Below are 17693 nucleotides of genomic sequence, written 5' to 3' on the forward strand. Positions count from 1 at the left end.
TATCTACTGCATATTTCTCACATAGCAGGCCGCTGAATGATAACTTCAGTACACAAATCCGGCTCAAACAGCTCCTGCTGTCGATCTCAGGAACTCGGATGCGGGGACTCGGTGATGAGGCGGCGAATTTCGTCGTGGGTCGAGTTTGCCCCACGGCGAGAGTTAGTGGTGGTAAGGCAACAAGGCGCCCGCTGTCGGTGTTATATACCTACATAGCCGAGTCAAAGAAGACTCCAGTGTCAATCCAACTCCCTTCCACGGGTCCGAGGAATGCAGCTTCACGTGCACTCCTCGAGGAGGGAAGCCGCAGCCGAGGTTGCCAAGACCAGCCCCTGTCAGGAGGAGGACGACTAGAGCAATGTTCACCGTTAACAGATCAATGTATCTACTTTCTTCATAATCTAGTCTCAGTACCGCATTGATATAACTTCTCCGCGCGAGAGAGGAACAGATTTTACTACACCTGTCTGAGGGGCAAACATGACGCGACAGCGATCAATACTCACCGAGGAGCACGTGCGAGCTCTCAAGCCAGCCCTTCGCGCCTACGTCCTCTGTTATGCAGCATCTACGGGCCCAAGACTCTTTGGGTTCCTGAAGATGCTTCGAAGGCGAGATTTGTCCATGGTGCAGAAGTCGCGTGTTCTGGTCACGATTCTGAGGACTTCTACGCAAATCAACCGCTTCCCAATTGCGGGTGCTATCCTGGTCGCAGGACCCACCATCACAACCCGACTTGTGTCTATCCTACTGCGACTGCTTTCCAGCAGAGTAGAAAAGGCACCTGCGCGTTCATTAGACATGGACTCGCTGTCTCGCCTGCGCTTTCTGTGTACCTTTTTGTCTGCGTGGCTTGCATTCAATCTGCTCAATCGCGATAAAGAGTGGGCTTGTAAGCGTGCACGTTCGAGGGGTGCGATCGAGTTTCAAGCCTCCAAGACCGAGTCTCCGAACAAACACTATCTGCCGGATCCGAGCTACCGGCCAAGTTATGCAGGCAAGACCATTGATTTCACCTTATTTGCTCTATGCCGAGCACTTGACGTCCTTGTGATCTCGATGTGGACTCGGACAAGATCGTCACGACACCATCCAGAGCATGCGGCACCGCGATTGGCCAAGCTCGGGAAGAAGTTGGTCGACCCTTGGGTCTTTGCCACCTCGGCCTCCATCATCATGTGGAGCTGGTTCTACTCGCCTGAAAGACTACCACGAGCTTACAACCATTGGATCTCAACCGCAGCCGATATCGATTCAAGACTCATCACTGCGCTGCGACGGTGTCGAGAAGGCGAGTTTGTGTATGGGCAGGACAGTGGTCAAGCTCCGCTGCTCATGAGTCTGTGTGATGAATTAGGTCTGCCGCAAGCATGGGGTGATCCTTCGAAGACGATTCCGATTCCGTGCGAATTGTACCACTGTGGCAGAGGCAGTAGCTGTGAAATTCACGGCTTATCAAGATTCATGAACAGCTTCAAATTCTCTATGGAGCTCTACCTCCCTTTGCAGCTCCTTACCAAGATCACACGACCCGGTAAGACGGCTGTCCTAGCAGCAACAGGGGCAGCGGCTCGCTCTTCATCCTTCCTGGCCGCATTCGTCTCACTGTTCTACTACTCGGTGTGCTTGGCGCGCACCCGTCTGGGACCGAAAATCTTCTCTCCAAAAACCGTGACAGCTCAGATGTGGGATAGCGGACTCTGTGTGCTTGCCGGCTGCATGGCTTGCGGTTGGTCCATACTGATCGAGCAGCCTAATCGAAGGCAGGAGATTGCATTCTTTGTCGCACCCCGTGCCCTGGCAACTTTATTACCCAGAGTATACGACAAAGCTCACCAGAGGCGAGAGCAGATCGTTTTCGCTTTGAGCGTCGCCATCGTCCTCAATGCCGCCAAGACTGGACCAGATACTGCAGTCAGGGGGGTGCTGGGACGGGTCTTACGGGGAGTCCTCAAGGAGTAGACCCGAGAGTTCAAGTCTCTCGGCATACGATTTGCTACATACAAGTTCTCGTATTCGATGCTCTTGTGAGCGTGCTCTTGCGAGGCTGCTGAAGAAGCACTAGGGGTCGACAAAATTGGCAGGAAGACTCCGAAGCTCACAGCAGACTGCCGTCCAAAAGCCTCGGATATGTAACCGAGGAGGGCGCCAGTCAATCTTGTCGATCCTTCATTGTGACCATCTGGAAACCCGAGAGGCCTTCACGTCAATTGTGTCGGCATCTGGCAATCAGCAACTTGGCAGCCGACGAAATTGGTCCGCGAACCCTTGGACGGGGCATTATCGTAACAATACCAGATATGTGCGAAGTTCATGCCCCCTCGCTAAACCTTCCGCCAACACGCCGCGCTGGGAAATGCGTCGGATGCCATTGGTGACCCCAACTTCCGGGGTAACTCCAATGGTGTGCGGGGCTGCATAACCGATGTGGCTCCTCTGCTTAGGCATATCAGACTCACCACATCATCTCGCATACATTGATAAAGCTGCAGTCATTCGCACCTCCTGAGCCCTGAAAATGTCAGCAGACTCATCTTGTTCGCGAAAGGACCAGTGACTGTACGCCAAAAGTGCACTGAGCTTGCATACATCATGGCACTCTTTATCCTAACTCTCGCCGTTGCCTTACTGGCCTCTGTTCTATATGCCGTCGTTTTCGTTGGCCGCCGCGACCGCCGTCTCCCACCAGGTCCGCCAACGCTTCCAATCATTGGTAACCTCCACCAGATTCCAACCAAAGGCAGTTACTTCACCTTCACCAAATGGGCGAAGCAGTATGGAGGCATCTTCTCTCTCAAGCTCGGACCTGGCACCGCCGTCGTCTTGACCGACCGCCGCCTGGTCAAGCAGCTCATTGACAAGAAGTCTGGAATATACAGCAATCGACCGCATTCCTACGTCTCCCACAACCTCATCACGGGCGGTGACCACATCCTGATCGCCCATTATGGCAAGATCTGGCAGCAGTATCGAAAGTTCATCCACCAACACTTTATGGAGCGGATCGTGGAAGAAGACCACCTCCCCGTGCAGCATGCGGAGGCATCGCAGATGGTGTATGACTTCATGACGCAGCCGGAGCAGCATATGCTGCACCCCAAGCGGTACAGCAACTCCATTGCCATGAGCACCATCTGGGGCGTGAGGACACCCACGGTCGACACGCCGCATATGCATCGGCTGTATGATATGATGGAACGCTGGAGCGTAGTGATGGAAGCGGGCAACACGCCGCCTGTTGAACTGTTCCCTTTTCTACATTACGTACCGGAGAGCTTACTAGGCAACTGGCGGCAACGGGCAAGTGATGTTGGCGATGAGATGAACTCACTCTACGGGGATTTGCTCGACCAGATCTACGCTCGGCGCGAGAAGGGCGGTAAGATGAAAACTTTCATGGACCGGGTTCTGGATCAGCAAGAGAAGTTGGAATTCAACAGACACCAGTTGTACTTCATGGGCGGGACCATGATGGAGGGGGGTTCGGACACGTCAGCGTCGATACTGCTTGCGGGCCTTCAGGCGATGGCAAAGTGGCCAGAGATCCAGCGGAGAGCGCAGCAAGAGATTGATGCCGTGGTGGGTCAGGATAGGTCACCGACGTGGGACGACTACAAGAATCTGCCTTATGTGGCTGCCACGGTAAAGGAGGCGATGCGCTGGCGGCCAGTCACGCCGCTGGCCTTCCCACACTGTGTGGACGAAGGTGAGTCTTGGTCACTTCTAACCAAGAACTTTCCAGCTAACTCGCAGCAGACGACTGGGTCGACGGCATGCTCATCCCTAAAGGTACGGTCGTCTTCATCAACGTTTGGGGCCTACACCACGACGAGGAACGGTTCCCGGATCCTGAGCGATTCGATCCCGACCACTTCAAGGGCGTCACCGCCCTGGCCTCGGAGCTGGCACAGTCATCCGACCCCGATGACAGGGACCACTACGGCTATGGGTCCGGCCGCAGAATGTGTCCCGGCATCCACCTCGCGGAGCGGAACATGTTTCTGGCGTTCGCGAAGCTACTGTGGGCTTTTGAGTTCAGTCCCGGTGAGGACGAGCATGGGAGGCCGCTGGAGATCGTCACGGACCCGGCGACTGCATACTCTGAGGGGTTTCTGGTCTGCGCGAAGCCCTACCCGCTGAGAACGGTGGTGAGGTCGGGCGAGCGGAGAGATACGATTATTAGAGAGTATGAAGAGGCGAGGCGGGATGTGTTTTCGAACTACCCTTCGTAGCAGACTTTACTGGTGGACTCGCAACGGACTTGTCGCCACAGACAATCTTCCACCCGCCATAGTTTTGAGATGTTTCATTCACCAGTGCGCTTTTCTACTGTCGCAGTTTTCGACGCATGAGCAAACATGGAATACCCGGATGTTCACATGAGGACCTTCGCGACTGCCACGAAGTGGGTCGAGGAGGGTCGCCGCTTCCTCCCGACGGCGTGACAAACACATCCTCACTCCTGCCGTTGAGTTTCATAAAAGAGCCAGCCCACAGATGTATATACATGGCAGGCTGCCAACAACCAGCCGTCAACAACACCCTATCGTCGTCAAACCTTTTGGCCCAGAAGATGAGCAGTTCCACGAAATGTCGAGCGCTGCCTTACCCTTCGCAAGTGTACAGGATCGAAGCCGTGAAGAGGCCAGATCAACGACGGGGTCCTCCTGACAACAATATCATGAACCCCTGCCATTCAGACGAGAAACTGTGGTGCCCTCCGTGTGACTCTATCAACGATTCCTTCCGAGTCGAACATTCCGATACAGTCCTCATCAGGAACGTGAAGGAATGGATTTATTAGAAGCGGTGGCACAGGCCTCAGACGCTCTTCCTCACTCACCGTTTGGAGTCCTACAGATGCTACGGAGAATGAAGCTGCGCTGGGCAGCCCTCCCTCACTCAATACGGCTGGACGTCTACCACTTGACCAACTCCTGCACTTTGATGGGTAATCCGCTCTTCATCGAATGGTTGGCGCCAACGCCTACCAGCACTGCATTACCACCAGCTCGCAGGTAGGCTGCGCGCTTGAACTGATCCTCCTTCTTGCCCACCAGCACGTCCTCGAGCAGCACTGGATCGCCGCCACCGTGGCCACCAGACCCCTTCTCAACGTCTACCACGTACGGCTTGTCCCACAGTGGGTATACGACAATCTTGGTCTGCTCGACGCCGCCTTGGATGTAGTTCTTCTCCAGGTCGCCCAGGCCCTGATTGGTAACCGCCTCGCCACCGGCCGAGTACCCGCCCTCGACAACGTTGATCTCGATGCGACCCTTGCTGCCATTGAAGACGCAGCGGTAGCCCTCCCAAGGCGCGTACGCGTACGTGTTGTACGTCATCACGGCGCGGTTGCTGTACTTGATGATCATGGACAGGTTGTCCTCGATGGAGATGCCATCGGCGAAGCAGTTGCGGTCGCGGATGTAGCCGTCCTCGTGCTCGGCCTCGAGGTACAGTTTCTTCAGCTGGGCATTCTTCTCGATATTGATGGCGAAGGGGTCGCTCTTGGCCTCGTCGTTGTTGAGGTAGCGCTCGCCCAGGTTCTTGACACCGCGTCGCTCCGCGTTCTCCCGTCCGTAGAAACGCAGGTCGCCCAGACAGTAGACGAGCACGGGTTCGGTGTCCATCCAGAAGTGCACCAGGTCAAAGTGGTGGATGGACTTGTGCATCTGGATGCCGCCGCTGTTGGCCTTGTCGCGGTGCCAGCGCCTCATGAAATCGCTACCGTGCGCACAGTCCAGGATCCAGTCCATATGCACGGTCGCGATCTCCCCAATGGTGTCCGAGGCAATGAGCTCGCGGATCTTGGTGTGGTGTGGCGCATAGCGGTAGTTGAAGAGCACACGGATCTGCTTGCCCGTCCGCTTCTCGGCATCGATCATGGCCTGCAGCTTCTCCTCGTCAATGGTCAGAGGCTTCTCCGTGATGGCATCGCAGCCCAGTTCCAGCGCCCGAATACAGTAGACATGGTGGAATTTGTCGATGGTGGTCACGATGACGACGTCGGGCTGCTGCTCGGCCACCATCTTGTCGAAGTCGCTTTCTTTGTAAGTAGGCAGTCGCGAGCCGCCGAGCTCGACTATTCGATCATTGGCGGCGTTCATGCGGGTTTGATTGGTGTCGCACAGGCCGACGAGGGTGGCAACATCGCTGTGGTCATTCAGGATACTGCTGTAATAGAAGGAAGAGCGGACGCCGCAGCCGACGATGGCGTAGCGTTTGAGCTGGACGGAACCCATATTGTGCGGATGAGGGGGGAAGGGATACTGAGGGTGAAGAACGATCCACAAGGTGTCGAGGTGCTCTACGTGGTTGAATGCAGGCGAATGGGCTCTTTGCCGCGGTTATATACAGGCTGTTGGCTTGTATCAGGGCGTCAGACATCTCAAGCCCGTGCAATGAACCCCATCGTACACGCATCAAATGGAGAATCCTGTGCACCTCGTTCCACCAGCAGCGGTGGATTGGATCGTTCAACCACAAATGAGACGTCCTATGTCAAGACATAAGACGCCACGTTTGCCTGCACAACTCCAACGGGATGCAGGATGTCCTCTGGAGACTCGGAAGGGGGAGCTGGGAGGTTGCCGACCCCGTCTAGGGAATGTCCCGCCTGCGCGCGGTTAAATGCCAGGTGTACTGGGTGGAGTCTAGCTCATGTTGCTCGGGCTCTGTCTCGATACGGCACAGTGCTTCGGACTGGATTTTGAAGTGGCCAAGGTGGATGCTCTGCGAGTCGTCCAGGTGGGATGTGTGTGAGTGTGCTGCTCTACAACCTTCTGGAGTGACAGTTCCATATCCTAACGTCTACGGACTGACTCTCGAGCATTAATAAGAAATGCCAAATGCTTTTGCAGATAGAAGCTGAATGACCCCGGGAATTGTTACAGCGTGGTATAAAACTGCTTGGGTCCTTTCCCAGAACCAGACAGCCAGCTTGTGCTCTCATTTATATGTGGGTTGGAATACTCTGTAGTGCAGCGAGCGTAGCTGCTCTCTGTCCAACGCAATGATACCGACCGATCTTCCTCAGTCTTCAGGTGAGTGTTGTCATTCTCCCGTGCGCTTCTTACGTAGGAAGAGTCCTCTTCGTGGCCCGTTTCTATCCCGTTTCTATCCACTGCCGTACACATTGCTACGCCGTGGTTGCTCTGATATGGTACTCACCTTCCCGTACGTGAGGTCCACTGACTCTGACGGTGGTCCCTTCGCGATGGATGACGGCTTTGCTGAAGTTTCTGGCCGACAAATTCTTCTCGGTGAATAGAATGTCAAGCTCCTCAAAGGTCCGACCACCCGTCTCTGGAAGTCTAAACCATGCCCATGCAAGTGACAGCACAGTAAGTCCACCAGTGAGCAGACCTGTCCTGCCCTTCCAGTCGCCAGCGTCTGGGTTCAGGATGTAAGGGCTGACGGTGGAGTTGATCACACCCAGAATTAGATACGTGCCTCGGGCAATGGCGATTGTTTTTGAGCGGAGCCGGGTACTGGACACCTCACCGTTGATGACATAAGGTAGAGGACCGATCGTGAGGCACCAGATGCCAAACCAGAGTAGGTATATTGCGGACAATGCATATCCAAAGCCAGCAGTCTGGCGGGCCAGGGCAAGAAAACCGATCAAGAACATGAGAGCTGCCAAGACAGCAAGCCCCCAAAGGAACAGCTTTCGGCGGCCATAGTTTCCACTGAGTGCTGCCGAGGCCAGATTGCAGACGAGATGGATGCCGCCGATGCCGAGCGTCATCTTGAAGGAGTCGTTGGGGCTCAGTCCTGCCTGCTGGAACCAGTATGTTGCGTAACCTTGAATCACAAACCCTGATGTGACCTGGATGCCCCAAGAAGCCGCGGCAATTTCTGTCCGCCTCCTGTCGGTGCCAGTGAAGCAGGACCAGTACGATGTACCTTTGTCGATGTCCTTTTCGAGGTTGTTGGTTTCGATCATGAGGGCCAAGGCCTTCTTGGCCTTTTCCTGTGCAATCTCCTTGTTCTGAGCCGACGACAGTCGCATTATGGACTTCAATGCTTGCTCCTCACGACCTTTCCGAACCAACCACCAAGGACTTTCTGGACAGAAAATCACAATGGGCAGTATCAGGACAGGCCAAACCCATTGCACAGCAAAGGGGATGCGATAGGCCCATTGATCCATGCGGGTGTTCAGACTGAAGATGACGGCGAAGGAGAAAAACTGGCCAATGCCCCAGCAGCAAACAATCCAAGTCTCTAGGTAGCTGCGCAACACGAGGGGCGCGACCTCGGATGAAAATGCAGGGGCGAGGGTAGTGAACATACCCCATGGGACACCACATAAGATCTGTCCAACGAACAGTTGTTCCACGCTCGGTGCGGTAAATTGAATGGATATCAGGCCGGTGAGCGCAATCATGGCTGCGATAAGGATCTTTTTATGGCCGAAGCGTTCGGTGAGGGTTGCGTTGAGCCAGATGCCGAAGATATTTCCCACCCCAGTAATCATACCCAAAGCCATCTGCCAACGGGGATCCAGCTGGTATTTTCCGGGAGAGCTTTCATGGCCATATCTCTGCTGGAACGCGGGAAAGGCAAACAAGCTACCCATCAATGCAGTGTCATACCTAGAGCACGTCAGTGAGATCCAAACGTATGGGTGCTTACTGACCCGTCCATGATAATGCACAAGCTCACGACCCCTGACCAAGCGCAAGCCTTGGGATAGCGCTTGAGGGCCTGCAAGAAGGTGGTGTTGTGTTCATCCTCAGTTGCAAGGAGGGCATCCTCGGCGAGGTTGGCTCGATCCTTGGTGGGCTCGCTACTCACACTGTCGACTTTATCAAGACTCTCGACATGATGCGAGCCTACTTTGTCGTGATTGGCGGCGGTCATGCTGCGAGTCTTGATGATTTGATGGTGATGCGGATGGCTTGGATGTCAGACCGTCGGGAGATATGGACATACTTATTGACCAATGTTGGTGTCACCGCCGTGGATCAGGCTCAGCGGTGCGCGAATCCTAAACCCCATTCTGGTCGGTATGTCGGGCGTGGGGACCACATGGACGACAAGAGTTGGCCACTCGGTTAGGCGACTGTACACCCACATGGCTGGGGATGTTGCATTACCCCGTGGGGATCGCGGCTAGCCATCGCAGGCTGAGCGTTTTCGGGCAAGCCTCTCCGGCATCAAGTTTTTCGGACACTGTACCTGCTGTGGTGACTTCAGCGCGACGAATGCCATCAGAGCCACGCGACCGTGCGACGGCTCGTGTGTGAGTGGCACAACAAAGTGCGCATCGAAGCATTATCTGTACCAGATGATTGGGGTGTGGCAGATCCGTTTGTGTAACTTGACAGCTTTGTAGCAAGGATTTTGGCCTTTGCCTTCCTCTGCTCTCTTGGCAAGGCAGGTGGCAGGTGGCAGGGACCACGCCCACCGGACTTTGAAAGCAAGTGCACAGGTGGTCTGGTCGACTCCCCTGGTAAGGTAGCAATGTAACAGATGATGGATGTGCATGAGGATTGCCCTCTTTGGGTCGGCATCTTCCCCGCAAACGCACAACTGCCGCCCGCTCGGCGCGACTCCGGATCGGGGGTTGCCGACCACCATTGACTCGTTGCTTTATAGAGGTCGGATCTTCCCGACGCAGTCAAGGCAATTCTGAAGCATTCAATGCAAGTCGATGCCGCTCTGACAGACTGTCCAACAAGAGCGTGGGCCGCATGGAGTTGGTATGGCAATCTTCCGATGCACCAGTTCGGAAGCGCACGTCACAAGATGAGTCTCTCCATGCAAAGCTCATTAGAAATGTGCGTCCGTACACTAACAGAATGCTGCTCTACCCTGCTCAAGCTGCCGATTCAAGAAGAAAAAGTGCTACCATGAACATGACAAAGCATTGCTGGATTCGCCCCAGCGGGCCCAGGTCAACACTCGAGAGTCAACGCCCGGGGGAGGCCGTGTCAGTGATTATAACCCGGAATCGGTCCTGGCGGCACTTTCGAGTGGTCCAGAACCAATTGCCACTGTTGAACAGCCTGAACCAAATCCCATCCCCTCGCACTGGCTACGAGGCTTCGCACAGGCAGGCGCTCAAAGTCCCACTTCTGCGCACAGAGCACGCCGCCAGTTGAATTGGTACAAGCGACACAGGCGACGAACAGCCCCCCAGCAGCGCTCCGAACACTACCAGAGGTATCTAGAGGAAGTAGGTGCGGTGTATGATTTGCCAAAGACTACGGTAGATGCTCTTCTGCCCATCTACGTATCCCTTCTCGATGATCTCATTCCTGTTGTTGATGCTGCCCGAGTCTATCGCGAGCACAGCAACGACAAAGCTTCCTCATGCTTGGTGCGAGCTATCTGCCTCGTCATTTCCAAGGCCAAACAGGCTGCTCCGTTCCTGAGGTTGCGCGCCGATGGACCAGTTCTGCCGCCTCTCGACTTCGCAACCAGTTTATTCACAGGCCTAGACGCAGCTGTCAAGGCAGAGCTTGAGCTCGACCGAATCACCAAGATTCAGGTTCTAGCTCTGATGCATCTACACAACGACGGCCTGGCCGGCATGGACCGTGCTTCCGGCCAGCTCTCACAAGCAATCAATGAGGCCTGGGCGTTGTCTTTGCAATGGAAGATACCTGGCAACACGGACCAGGAACAGTGCGACTATCTGTGGTGGACCTTGCGCAATCTCGATCGCTTGAACAAACCAGTCCAGGGAGCAGCACCATTCATAATTGACGATAGCGATATATCCATCGAGCGAATCGCCAGCAAGGAGGAGAGCTACAGATCGCAGGTCATGGACGTCTCTCTAAAACTAGGTGATCTCATGATCAAGGCAACTAAGGTCTACAAAGCTAGCTCAACCGCAAGAGAAGATGACTGTCACAACTTTCCCTCCTTCTCTGATATAACATCTGATGCGCTTCTCGGCAACTTCCACAGCGCACATCGAGGCAAGCTGTCCCATCGTCTTACGTCATGTATCCTAACAACAGCTTAGCGTACCTTGAGGTCTCGTATCACATCGCCGCGATGCTGTCCTGCAAATACAGCGGACCTGCCACGGTCCACTATAACCGACGTCTCGCCTCGGCAAAGCGGATTCTCGAAATCATTTCCTCAGCAGGAAACGACAACCTGCCTCCCCTCCCAGTAATTCCATATGCAATGTCAATGTCCACGACGATGATCTATCGAGCATTCAGCGATAAACAAGAGACACTCGACACTACCCTCCAGAACCTCAATCGTTGCTGCGAGGCCTTAGATGTACTAAGCCGCCGTTGGACTAGCGCTAAAGGCATTGCACGTCTGGCCAAGCGCCTGGTCAAAGTTCTTTCGCGTTATGAAACAGCACAACACAAGCTGAACAAAAGTTCAGAAAGGATCGGCACTAATTATGGGCGTGATCGTCCCTCTACGGCGGACACGGACCAAGGACCACGTCCCGGAGGTCAATCGAGCACTAGCACTCTTCCTACATCGCTGCACCCACAAAATGTGCTCGAAGCAGCCCCTAGCGACCTCGTCGACACAGCAGAGCTAACCTTCAACCCTCAGTCAAACATGGCAGCCCAACGGCAAGAAGATTGGCAAGCGCTCGATGCCTCCTACACCCAGCTTGACCGAGCGTTCAGCGATTTGTACGACTATGGAATGCCCAACGCATTTCGCGACCCTGCCACATGGGAGATACTCCACTACATGAATGAGGAGGCCAGTTCTACTGGCGGCAGCGATTTTCAGGTTCCGACTTACTTCTCACCAGATATCGACTTTGGATATACAGGTATTGGGATCAATGATACCGGACATACAGAGCAGCAGTAGGCATAGTTTCGGGGAAACGATAAAACCCCAAGAAAGAGCGCCAGACTGTGCCGATTTAGCGCTACGATTGCTCTGCTCGCGCGTTGGATTTTCAGGCAGTAAAGGTCTTGGCACCATCGCTCGCGTTGCCTGCAGGGCTTGTAGGTGCCGAAGGCTTCTACGATGTAGTGTTTGATCAGAGGGCCGCGTGTCCAGCCCATGGAGCGGCCGATGGAAGTGCACAGATTCCAGCCAGGTGCTGTAATGCAATACGTTAACAAGCGTCGACATCGCGCCGAGTTGAGGTAGTTGAGCCGAGTGTGGGACTTGATCGTGCGTGCGAAAAAGAGATATAAATTATACGACTACGTACCAGGCGCGGAGTAATATATACGGTCCCGAACACCACCCGAGCGACTCAACCACATCACGTGATCTCTTTGTCCGATGTTTGCTACAAATCAGAGTGAGGTATGCTATATCAACCCATCTTGGGCACCTGTCAATTCTCTCACTCCTTTATCTCATCTGACCTTGAAGCTGGCCGAATCATTCCTGCGCCCGTGACAAGAGCTGCTGACTCAGCAGAGTTTACTACGTAGGTCCCACCATTGCACAAGAAGCTCAGACCTACTTTCTGAGATTCCGGAGGAGCTAGAATTGGCTTGAGTCCCTGCCATCGTTGTGATCGACAAGCTACCTTAGCCATCGATCGTGTCTGACTCACAATCTCCAAGACTGTGCCCTGACTGGGTGTGGCTCAACGGCGCCAATGTTCAGTAGGTGCGCCCCTCCTCCCCTCCCCTAGCCTCATCACGAACCAAATCGCTGACGATAGTTATAGTGTAGCAAAGGACGGCGACTAGTTCAAGACATACACTCCGATCTCCTCCAAAGTCACCGCCGGCAGCCCCGCCATGCCAGGCGACCTCCTGGATGTCATCGGCATAGGAACTGTCGAAATCCCAACTAAGCGTTCGCCAAACCTATCCGGAACCGCTGCCCATGGCTCATTGATCCTCGACAATGTGTTGCATGTGCCCAACGCCTTGTGCCATGGGATTGGCCATCCTATCTTTCACCAAGGATACAGTGTGATGACCCATTTCACCGACAAGTTCTTGGGGACCATCAAGGATCAGAATGGCAAGAATGTGGCATTCTTCGATCCAAACAAGAGATTGTTCGGCATCAAGCTGAGAGAGACACCCCGGACCTTCGACCTTTGGGGCCGTCAATCATGCGGGTGGGCGAGGGTCAAGAAATGGCTCTCGCTATCGGCTACTCTGGCCCGCGGAGGAGAGACAGAAAGTGGCCAATTTCCTATTTCAGCAAGCTCGAGAGAACACCGGGGCTTCTACCAGTAGTGCACAGAACGGGCAGCCTTCAAGCAACGACGACCACTATACAGACGCCGAGAAGGCCTTCCTCAAGAAGCACTACGGCAGCGAGCTCAAGTTTCTCATGACCCAAGGTCTCAGCATCTACAAAGACGAGCGTCGTGAGGACGGCCGCCAGATCCTCCGTGCATTGATGCAGGATGAGGACGAGGATGGCGAAGACGACGAAGAAGGTTCCGAATTCGACTTCACCGGCCACCAGGCCGACTACAACTTCACACACAAACAGCTCGACTGGATTGAAAAGAATTACAAGAACTCCGAGAACTTCATGATCTCGTACGGGCTCAAGTTCTATGATAACGATGATCTCCACGAGGCGAAGGCGATTGCCAACGCAATGATGAGAGACGATGACGACTGAAGGCGGCGGCGGCGGCATTGCAAGTCTTGAAGTATGATGCGACAAAAGTATCGATGATTCGCAACACAAATTTTCTCAACACGTCGGATGCATTCTCATACGGTATAGGTTCTCGTTCAGGGGGCGTACAGATTATGACCAAGAGTAGCATCTCACACGCATTGTGAACGTAAAATATTGACCATCAGCAATTTTATGACCGCTGCATTCACCTACAGTATGATGTCGCATCGGACCTATATTCGTCTCACCACCGGCGCTCGTGCACCTCATCCGAAGCCGCTGAGTTATCCCAGTCATCAATATGCTCCCAGGTTAATGCCTGCCCTTGGTCCATTCTGGTTCGTTATCCCACTCGAAGTCAGCCCAGTCATCTTCACTCAAAGCAGCATCTTCATGTTCGATCTCGGTGATGCTCTCGTATCCAGAAACACTGTTCTCAACTTCAGAGCTATGGACAGACGTTAACTCCAGGCTCGAGAGATGGTCCGGGAAAGGGCCGTCTATCGGAAGACGGGCATCTGGTGCATCTTCATCGAAAACGTCGGCGAGGCCCAAGCTTTCGACTGACTCTTCTATCGAGGGAACGGGGTAATGCTCATTATGGCTCCTGTCTAGTCCAAGGTTCTTGAGCCACAGAGAAAAGTTGTCGGGGTCAGGTACTTTCGCTCCGAGAAGAGGTGTTCCAAGGATGGGCCAGCGACTTTCGCGGTAGTCCACCTGCCACTTCGGCCAACCAAGATACTGATATTGGTACAGCCTGGCAGGGACAAGAGCCATACAATCAGGTGTCGCACACGCTGCAAAGTCGACAGTCTCCGCGGGCAAGACAGTAGATCGATGTGATCTAGTGTCAAGTCGAGCGCCGAGGCATTCTGAAGGAGATATCACCCAGTTCGACAACTGGTACGAATCTTGGGGTCTACAAATGGTAGCCTCGAAAGAGTCCCACCTTCGTTCGGTCGTCTCGGGATCGTCGTCGACAAACACATCTTTGAGGAACCCTATACTAGATTCCTTCCGTGTGAGTCGATCTGTGTTTCCCCTTTCCAACGTGTCAGGCAGGGTTGGGAAGATTAGCTCACAGTCGACACCGCAGATGTCTTGTAAGCCAGTTCTGGTGTTTGGAACAGTTGCCTTCGAAGCCGATGGGTCCTGCTCTGCATTGCAGAATACTGATGTCGGGTTGCTTGAGGCCTCAAAGCCACATAGACCAGAGGTAGATGCTTCAGATGGCGGAAGTTCCGCGACTCCCCAGTCTGATGGAATGAGCCAGGGCAGCCGAGGGACGTTGCAGAACTGTCTTGCGATCTGACAGACTGATCTCTCCATGGAGCACAGCAGGGTTGGAGCGGAGCTATCGTGCTTTCCGGCTTCTTCAAAAACGAGACTGCCAGCATCGCAGCTTGGGACACCAGCTTCAACCGTGTTTAGGTCACATGTTAAGAGGAACGCACTGATACGTTCGTCCTCCAGACTGTCATTGGGCAGCGTGAACAGTTCATGACTGCGTTGGTGGTGCAGCAGAGGACTTGGAATGTGGACGCTATTGAGGTTGGGTGCAAGCTCAAGAGGAATATCGTCCGATTCATCAATGTGAAGGACCGCATCATCATCTGGCAGTCGAACTTGAGTAAGCCCGGGTGGGGAGTTAGGAATCGAAGGTAGCAGCGGCGACCATGAGAGGACAGGAGACTTGGCTTGGGAAGTCAATGGTGGCGAGTTGGGGATGGAAGGATATCGAGGCGACCGTGATCGATCAGGGGGACTCGGCACAATAACCTCGGGTGCGGCAAGTTGCGGTGAATGTCGACCTGGACGTGGAGGGTGAGTAGATCTGAGATGGGCTTTTGGATCGGAGTCATTGAGGTGGCATGGCGGAGGATATGTAAAGGTGACTTCGCTGTTTGGTGTCGTTGGTGGGGGCGACAAGTCGTGATTGAGGACTTCGTAGGGATTTACTGCCATACTTAGTCGGAATCGACAAGGGAGGAGCTCGCAAACCATCGTGGATGACATTGCTGCCTACGTGTATATCTGGATCCTGATGGTAGCCATGCTCCTAGCAGGCCTCAAAGCAGTTGTCGAGACCAAAGCTCAAGTCTCTGATCTGCTTCTTGCGAGCGAGACGATGCCCAGGATGGGTCGGATCGGTTGGGAAGAGCACGCCAGTGCGGGATCTTCGCAGAACGTGACGCTCACGCCGCCGAGACTTGCGAGAGGAATCGGTGGTCTTTTTGGCGACAGAGGGCATTGAATGAGCAATTTAATGATACTAAAGGATATTAGGACGAATACAAGGTGTTGAAGAATAGAGTGGGAGGTCGCAGTGAGCTGAAGAAGAATTGGCCTGACTAAGTCACTCCTTCTCCTGGGAGGTTCCGGCGAAAACGCACGTACGCAGGAGGGTCCACATCTCATAGAGGCCTGGCAATTGCGACTGTAAGTTGGAACATTTAGTTGTCGTAGACTGGATGTGTCTAAATTCTACCAAATAGTATGAATGTTGAAGGTTTCTGTGCTCTAATATCAAACGACACTCCCTGGCTGTATCGGTGGTTCGTGCGCCTTTCTCTTTACCTTTTCCACCAAGCTTTCTCGGTTCTTCTGCTTCTCTGCTCGCTTGCTTGCACTATCAGATTTCCCGCTCCTCTGGGTGTCCTGGTACTTGAGCTCTTCCGGGAACTCCTCCTCGTGCCGCTTCTTTATTCCTTTCAGCGCCCAGAAGTTGTAAAGGCAGAAAAGAGCAAGAGACACGCCTGCGCAGCTTCCGGTAACTATGGCGGCGATCTTTGCCGTCACTGACCATACACCCTCCTGGGCGGAATAGACATTGACAACGGTAGAAAGGACGCCGGCTAATGAACTCATCAGCGTGGGCCTACCGCACAGTCAGCAAGTCACATAGTGGTTGAAAAGATAGTGCACGAACAGAAAGACTCGGTTGATCAGCCACACGTAATTCTTCCTCCATCGAAGCCAGAGCCAAATGCAGCCGAGCGCTCCGATACCACTCAGGAAGGCACTGACGTAGACTAACGGCACATTGTCGATAGACTTAACGACGGTGTTTGCAACTTGCGAGGCCTCATTGTCATTGGCAGCCTGGTAAGCTTCGCTCTTCTGGAGAGCTGTGAAAGTTCCTGGAATGACGAGAAAGCCGGCGAGTAGAATCCAGCCAAATGCGGCGGCGAGGATGTTGTGGAGCCTTGGTATTCGGTCCAGATGAAGCAGCATTGCCATACTATATCTCGTCAGCAACAATCTCTTGACAGACATGTGCTTGGCCTAGGACTGCACACTTCGTGATGACATACTATTTAGTCTGTGTGGTTGGAACTCGAGTCAGTGGAGGTCGCGGTAACTTCGCTTTGGAACTCGAGGTGGCCGTTGTGTCAGTCCGTCGAATATTCGTCTCTACAGACCCAGGCTCCGAAAAGACAGTAAACACCGTATTTGGCCTCGTAGGGACTGACTTTGCAGGAGGGGCTGGAGCTTGCTCATGATGACCAATGTACAGCGACTCCCGTCCCTTCTCGACAAAATTATTAAGTCCCTTCATGTCACAGAAGTGAACAGGTAGAACGGCCCCTAGAGCACGACTGTTGATTGAGATGAGCTGTGAATGCTGTATTTGCAGCGGAACAGAAGTGAGGAACACGGCCGAAGCACGAAGTAGTATTAAGAGATTGAACAGATTCACGACACCAACCTGGATATCTATTCTCAGCTTACCACACCCGCGGCCGCATCCATTTCAGGGACAGGCACGAGGGCCCTAGAACATCGCTTGAAAAACTGTCAACCACGCCCATTCCAGTCGATAGGCGAGGCCGCCGGCGAGAACCCGAGCGCGCGCCGTGAGGTCGATTCGCTTGAGTATCGGTACGCAGCTGCGGCGTGACGCAGAAACCTATCAAAGTCACCAATTACAGAGAGCAGAAACAGGCACCGCCTGGTACTCGCAGGGTTCTGTTGGATTGATAGGGTGCAAAGAGTTGGCAGATCCGCGCTCGCATCAAGCTGGTTTCAAGCTGGAAGACGGCGCTAAAGATGGCGGTGCAGTTCTGGCACGTGACCGACGTCAGCGGCTTCAACTCCGCAGCCTTTTCCCAGCTGTCACTCACATGGCT

At 54.0% G+C, this 17693-nt stretch overlaps 8 protein-coding genes across 8 annotated transcripts; 4 read left to right on the forward strand and 4 right to left on the reverse strand.

Annotated features, from left to right (window-relative positions):
• Positions 1 to 480: 480 nt before the first annotated feature.
• HMPREF1541_02587 (uncharacterized protein) lies at positions 481 to 1962 on the forward strand (the record flags this gene model as incomplete). The annotated part of the gene is made up of 1 exon (XM_008716942.1): positions 481 to 1962. One exon carries the CDS (start codon positions 481 to 483, stop codon positions 1960 to 1962), a length of 1482 nt encoding a protein of 493 aa, XP_008715164.1.
• Positions 1963 to 2592: 630 nt separating this feature from the next.
• HMPREF1541_02588 (uncharacterized protein) lies at positions 2593 to 4232 on the forward strand (the record flags this gene model as incomplete). The annotated part of the gene is made up of 2 exons (XM_008716943.1): positions 2593 to 3706; positions 3754 to 4232. 2 exons carry the CDS (start codon positions 2593 to 2595, stop codon positions 4230 to 4232), a joined length of 1593 nt encoding a protein of 530 aa, XP_008715165.1.
• A 687-nt stretch (positions 4233 to 4919) lies between these two features.
• On the reverse strand, positions 4920 to 6245 carry HMPREF1541_02589 (uncharacterized protein; the record flags this gene model as incomplete). The annotated part of the gene is made up of 1 exon (XM_008716944.1): positions 4920 to 6245. The coding sequence occupies one exon, from the start codon at positions 6243 to 6245 to the stop codon at positions 4920 to 4922; it is 1326 nt and encodes a 441-aa protein (XP_008715166.1).
• An 896-nt stretch (positions 6246 to 7141) lies between these two features.
• Positions 7142 to 8871, reverse strand: HMPREF1541_02590 (uncharacterized protein; the record flags this gene model as incomplete). Its single annotated transcript, XM_008716945.1, has 2 exons — positions 7142 to 8603; positions 8648 to 8871. The coding sequence occupies 2 exons, from the start codon at positions 8869 to 8871 to the stop codon at positions 7142 to 7144; spliced, it is 1686 nt and encodes a 561-aa protein (XP_008715167.1).
• An 888-nt stretch (positions 8872 to 9759) lies between these two features.
• HMPREF1541_02591 (uncharacterized protein) lies at positions 9760 to 11817 on the forward strand (the record flags this gene model as incomplete). Its single annotated transcript, XM_008716946.1, has 3 exons — positions 9760 to 9791; positions 9835 to 10868; positions 10988 to 11817. 3 exons carry the CDS (start codon positions 9760 to 9762, stop codon positions 11815 to 11817), a joined length of 1896 nt encoding a protein of 631 aa, XP_008715168.1.
• An 896-nt stretch (positions 11818 to 12713) lies between these two features.
• Positions 12714 to 13560, forward strand: HMPREF1541_02592 (uncharacterized protein; the record flags this gene model as incomplete). Its single annotated transcript, XM_008716947.1, has 2 exons — positions 12714 to 13107; positions 13208 to 13560. The coding sequence occupies 2 exons, from the start codon at positions 12714 to 12716 to the stop codon at positions 13558 to 13560; spliced, it is 747 nt and encodes a 248-aa protein (XP_008715169.1).
• A 315-nt stretch (positions 13561 to 13875) lies between these two features.
• On the reverse strand, positions 13876 to 15528 carry HMPREF1541_02593 (uncharacterized protein; the record flags this gene model as incomplete). The annotated part of the gene is made up of 1 exon (XM_008716948.1): positions 13876 to 15528. The coding sequence occupies one exon, from the start codon at positions 15526 to 15528 to the stop codon at positions 13876 to 13878; it is 1653 nt and encodes a 550-aa protein (XP_008715170.1).
• Positions 15529 to 16089: 561 nt separating this feature from the next.
• Positions 16090 to 16803, reverse strand: HMPREF1541_02594 (uncharacterized protein; the record flags this gene model as incomplete). The annotated part of the gene is made up of 2 exons (XM_008716949.1): positions 16090 to 16441; positions 16493 to 16803. 2 exons carry the CDS (start codon positions 16801 to 16803, stop codon positions 16090 to 16092), a joined length of 663 nt encoding a protein of 220 aa, XP_008715171.1.
• Between the last annotated feature and the right edge of the window lie 890 nt (positions 16804 to 17693).

Source organism: Cyphellophora europaea (genome assembly GCF_000365145.1).
Source record: "Cyphellophora europaea CBS 101466 unplaced genomic scaffold supercont1.2, whole genome shotgun sequence".
In the NCBI taxonomy this organism is placed as follows: domain Eukaryota; kingdom Fungi; phylum Ascomycota; class Eurotiomycetes; order Chaetothyriales; family Cyphellophoraceae; genus Cyphellophora; species Cyphellophora europaea.